General features: G+C 62.8%; 1 protein-coding gene across 1 annotated transcript; it reads left to right on the plus strand.

Moving 5' to 3' along the window:
• The first annotated feature begins 669 nt into the window (after window positions 1-669).
• NEUROD2 (neuronal differentiation 2) lies at window positions 670-3,035 on the plus strand. Its single transcript, XM_034070218.1, has 2 exons — window positions 670-802; window positions 1,966-3,035. Exon 2 carries the CDS (start codon window positions 1,971-1,973, stop codon window positions 3,033-3,035), a length of 1,065 nt encoding a protein of 354 aa, XP_033926109.1. The 5' UTR covers window positions 670-802; window positions 1,966-1,970.
• Window positions 3,036-4,589: the final 1,554 nt, after the last annotated feature.

Below are 4,589 nucleotides of genomic sequence, written 5' to 3' on the forward strand. Positions count from 1 at the left end.
GGGGCTGCAGGGAGAGCCTGGCACCACCATGGTGCCGAGGGATGTGGGGCAGGAAGCAGAGGCCATGTGCCACCCGCATGGTGACCCATAGCCCCTCACCCCCCAGTGCTGCCCACACCCGCACCCACAGCCCCATTCCTGCACCGCACCGGGCACCGCCACCATTGCCACATCCCCATCCACAGCCCCCTGCCCGCACCAGGCCCTCACCACCGCAGCCATCCCCGGCTCGGCTGGTGGCTGAGGGTGGGGATGGAGCCGCAGATGCCAGCTCGCACCGAGGGTCCCCACGGCAGCTCCCCCCGAGCCCCGGTGCCCGCCGGCTGCCCCCGACACGCTCGGGATAGCCGGTTTCCCCACCGCCCTGGTGCTGGCTCCATTGTTCCTGCCGGCCTCGCCATCGCCTGCATCTCAGGGTCCCATTTTGCGGCGTGGAGGCAGAGCTGTAGATTTGGAAAAGGTTTTTTTTCTTTTTTTCCCTTTTTTTTCCCCCTTTTCCCTGTTTTTTTTTTTTTTGGAGTACAGAGTGACAGATGGCGAGTCCTCCTTCCCCAGAGAGACAAATCTCCCTGAATGCAAGCGCATGTCAATCATTAGCTCTCATGTGATAGCTCTCGCGCATGACGTGCCAACCATATGGCACTGGCAGCAGAGCTGGTACCCCCTTTGCTGGGTAGAGATGCCACTCTCGCCTCCTTTTGGATAGAGGACTGCAGGAGGCTGGAGCACCTCAAGGAGCCGCGTCCCGGTCCCAGAAGATGCTGGGAACAATGAAATAAGAATTCCTGCGGTCCGCCCGAAGGTGAGTTATGTAAAGAAGTGGAGGGTTGGGAGGGCAGCGGAGGAAACTTGAATGGAGAAAAGGCAACTTCCATGTTGATTTGGTTTCTCCGCCGCGTCTCGCCCTTTTTCCACCCGGCTTTCGTTCTCCCCCGGCCCTCGCTTCTCCCGTTCGCCACCGATGGGGTTTTCCCTCTCGCCCCGGAGCGCCCCCCCCAACCTCAGGGAGGGGTTGTTGGGGTTTGGGGTTCGCCCCCCCACACACACACCCGCTTTCCCCCCCCCCCCCCCGCGGTTGGGCGCGCCCGGGGCTGCGCGGTCCCGGTGGGACGGAGCGGGCAGCGGCGGCCGAGCGGCATCAACGAAATCAGCGCGGAGCCGCCGCGCCCGCGCCCCCGGGGGCCCCGACCCGGCCGAGCCCCCCCCCCGCTCCCCCGCGGAGCCCTCGGTCCCCGCCCCGGGCGGTGCCCCCCCCGCCCCGGCCCCTCCGCCCCGGCCGGTACCGGGGGTGGCTCCGGTAGCGCCGCCGCCCGGGACCCCCGCGCTGCCCCCGGGAGGAGGGGGGGGGGCTCGGCCGCCGCCGCCCCCGCCGCCCCCCGCAGCGCCGCCGTTGATGCCGCCGCATTGCCCGGGCCGTGCTCCGGTGGCCGGGGGAGCCCCGGGGCCCCGGGCGGGGCTGACGGGGCTGGAGGGGGGGGGGGGGCAACGGGGGGCGGAGGGGGGGGGGCAGCGGCCGCGCCTCGACCCCCCCCGGCCCCGGGACGTCGGTGCCGGAGCCGCGGATGTGGCCGCTCCGCGCCCGCGGTGGGGAAAAGTTGGAGGCGTCAAAGAGGAGCCGGTGGCACCGGGCCCGGCCCACGGAGCACCGGGGAGAACGGGGAGGGTGGGGGGGGCACCGACCGGGTCGAGGCCGGGTGGGGGGCGCAGGAACGGGGCAGCGGGCGGCGGCCGAGGGGAGCCCTGCGGAGGGTGGCAGCGGTACCGGGGGGGCCGCATCGCAGCGCCCCGAGGGAGCCCCGGTGCCCCCGGTGCGGGCTGACCGGTGCGGGAGGCGGCGGCGGACGGCCCCGTGCTTCATTCGTTATCGGCGGCCGGGGATGGGGATGGGTTGGGGGGGGGCGGGTGGGGGGCCGGGGGGGGGCGGCGGGCAGCCGGTAACGCCTGGCTCTTTGCCCCCCGTTGCAGCCACGATGTTGACGCGACTTTTCAGCGAGCCCAGCCTGGTCCCCGAGGTCCCGAAATTCGGCGGCTGGGCCGAGGAGTGCGAGGACGATGCCCGCAGCGAGAAGGAGGAGCGGGCGGGGAAGGGCTGCGCCCTCCCCGAGGAGCCGCCCGAGGGGGAGAGCAAGGAGGAAGGGGAGCTAGGCGGGGACGAGGAGGAGGAGGAGGAGGAGGAGGAAGGTTTGGAGGAGGCGGAGGGCGAGCGGCCCAAGAAGCGCGGCCCCAAGAAGCGCAAGATGACCAAGGCGCGTCTGGAACGCTCCAAGCTGCGGCGGCAGAAGGCGAACGCTCGGGAGCGGAACCGAATGCACGACCTGAACGCGGCCCTGGACAACCTGCGGAAGGTTGTGCCCTGCTACTCCAAAACCCAAAAGCTCTCCAAAATCGAGACCCTTCGCTTAGCCAAGAACTACATCTGGGCTCTGTCGGAGATCCTCCGCTCGGGCAAACGGCCCGACCTGGTCTCCTACGTGCAGACTCTGTGCAAGGGGCTCTCGCAACCCACCACCAACCTGGTGGCCGGTTGCCTGCAGCTCAATTCCCGCAACTTCCTAACGGAGCAGGGCCCCGAGGGCGGCCGGTTCCACGGCCCCAGCGCCTCCTTCGCCGTGCACCCTTACCCCTACCCCTGCTCGCGGCTGGCCGCGGCGCAGTGCCCGCCCGCCGCCGGTCCCGGTGCCCACGGGCTGCGGACACACGGCTACTGCGCCTCCGCCTACGAGAGCCTCTACGGGAACGCGTCCCCCGACTACAACAGCTCGGAGTACGACGGCGGCCTCAGCCCCCCGCTCTGCATCAACGGCAACTTCTCCCTCAAGCAGGACTCTTCCTCCCCCGACCACGACAAAAGCTACCACTACTCTATGCACTACTCGGCGCTGCCCGGCTCCCGGCCCGCCGGACACAACCTGGTCTTCGGCTCCACGGGGGTACGCGGGGGGGTCCACTCCGAGAACATCTTCCCCTACGACATGCACCTCCCGCACGAACGGGGCCCCATGTACGAGGAGCTCAACGCCTTCTTCCACAACTGACCCCCCGCTGATGGAGGGGATCCCACCCCCCCCCCTTCGGGAATGATTTGGGGGGGGGGGGGGCAAGAGGCACCGGCGGCGGCCCCAGCGGAGCGGCCCCCGGGGCTCCGCCGTGGGCTTTGGTGCAATACGGGGACCGGGACCCCGCGCCCCGCGGGGACAAAGTGCTTTTTTGGGAGGATTTCCCCTTTTCCTTAAATTCTTACTCTGATTTACCCGTTAGTTACATGATCAGTGTTATTTATTGAGTCAAACCACCGCTAGCCAGTCAGTTCGGTGATTATTTAGTTAGTGAGCGACTTATTTATTCAGGTAAATCCTTTTTTTTTTAAATTTCAAGAATTCAGTTAAATTATTATTTATTACTTTAAATTCTTGTTTATGAAGTTAATGAATGAATAAGTTCAATTATCATTTCTTAAGTTATTATTTTTTAACTTGAAGAATTATTTCTTTGGTTAAATCGCTATTTATTTGGTCGTATTATTATTTACTTAATTTATTATTTACGCAGTTAAACTATTACATTTATTATTATTATTATTATTATTATTATTATTATTATTATTATTATTATTATTATTGTTATATTTCCCTGGGGGGAGGCGCCCACCGCGGCCCCGACCCCCCCCGTTCACCCTCCGGAGCCCCCCCGGGCTCCCCCCTTCATCCTTTCGGCTCGAGCCGCGTCGTTTCCTTATGAATTCGTTTTCATCTCATTCGAGCTCTGTATTTTTCCTCCCTTTTCCCCTCATTTTGGGCCGTTCTCCCCCTCCCCTCTACCGCCGCCACCCCCCCCCCCTAAAACACAACACCCCCCCCCGGTATTGGACACCCGCGGGAGCGAGAGGACGCAACTTTCCGAAGCAATAAAGAGGCGAAGGGAGGAACCCACATTTCTATCTATGCAAGCGGGCCCGGCCCGGCGGACGCTCAGAGATGCACTTTGCTTTGGGGGGGCCCCGGCCCCGCTCCCCACCCCGGGAGCTCCTCTCGCAGCGCGTGTGTCAGGACGTTTTCTACCTGTTTTCAAAAACTTGAAACGGAAAAAGACAAAAAAAAAGAAAAAAAGGAAAAAAAAAAGGGGAAAAGACAAAAAAAATGGAAAAAAAGAGGAAAAATAATAATAATAATCACGGAAAAAAGATAATGAAGCGACACCCCCACCCCCCCCAGCCCCGCGGAGCGCCCCGGTTCTATGCAAGCGGGGCTCCGGGAGGGGAGGGGGGGAAGCGGGGCTGAGCCCTCCCCCCCCCCCCGCGGCATCCGCCCCGGCCCCGTGTTTCGCTCCGCTCCGGTTTGCCGCATTCCTCCGGTCGGAGCCACCGGATGGCCGAGAAACGGCTTCGATTTTCCTTCTTTCTTTCTTTTTTTGTCTTCTTTTCTCGATCTTGGGTTTTCTTCGGGTTTGCTTTTCTTCTTGGACCCTGCCCGCACCCCCTTCGAGAAACCAGCATTTAATAGAGCCCAGGGAGGAGGAGGAGGAGGATTTCTGAGAAACCGTTTTCGAAACGAAAAAAAAAAAGAAAAAAAAGAGAAAAATCTGAAAAACAA

This window comes from Melopsittacus undulatus, chromosome 17 (genome assembly GCF_012275295.1).
Source record: "Melopsittacus undulatus isolate bMelUnd1 chromosome 17, bMelUnd1.mat.Z, whole genome shotgun sequence".
NCBI lineage: Eukaryota > Metazoa > Chordata > Aves > Psittaciformes > Psittaculidae > Melopsittacus > Melopsittacus undulatus.

What these genes read in the sequence shown, in the direction of transcription:
- NEUROD2 (XM_034070218.1), top strand. Translation starts at nt 1,971, where the DNA reads ATGTTGACGCGACTTTTCAGCGAGCCCAGCCTGGTCCCCGAGGTCCCG.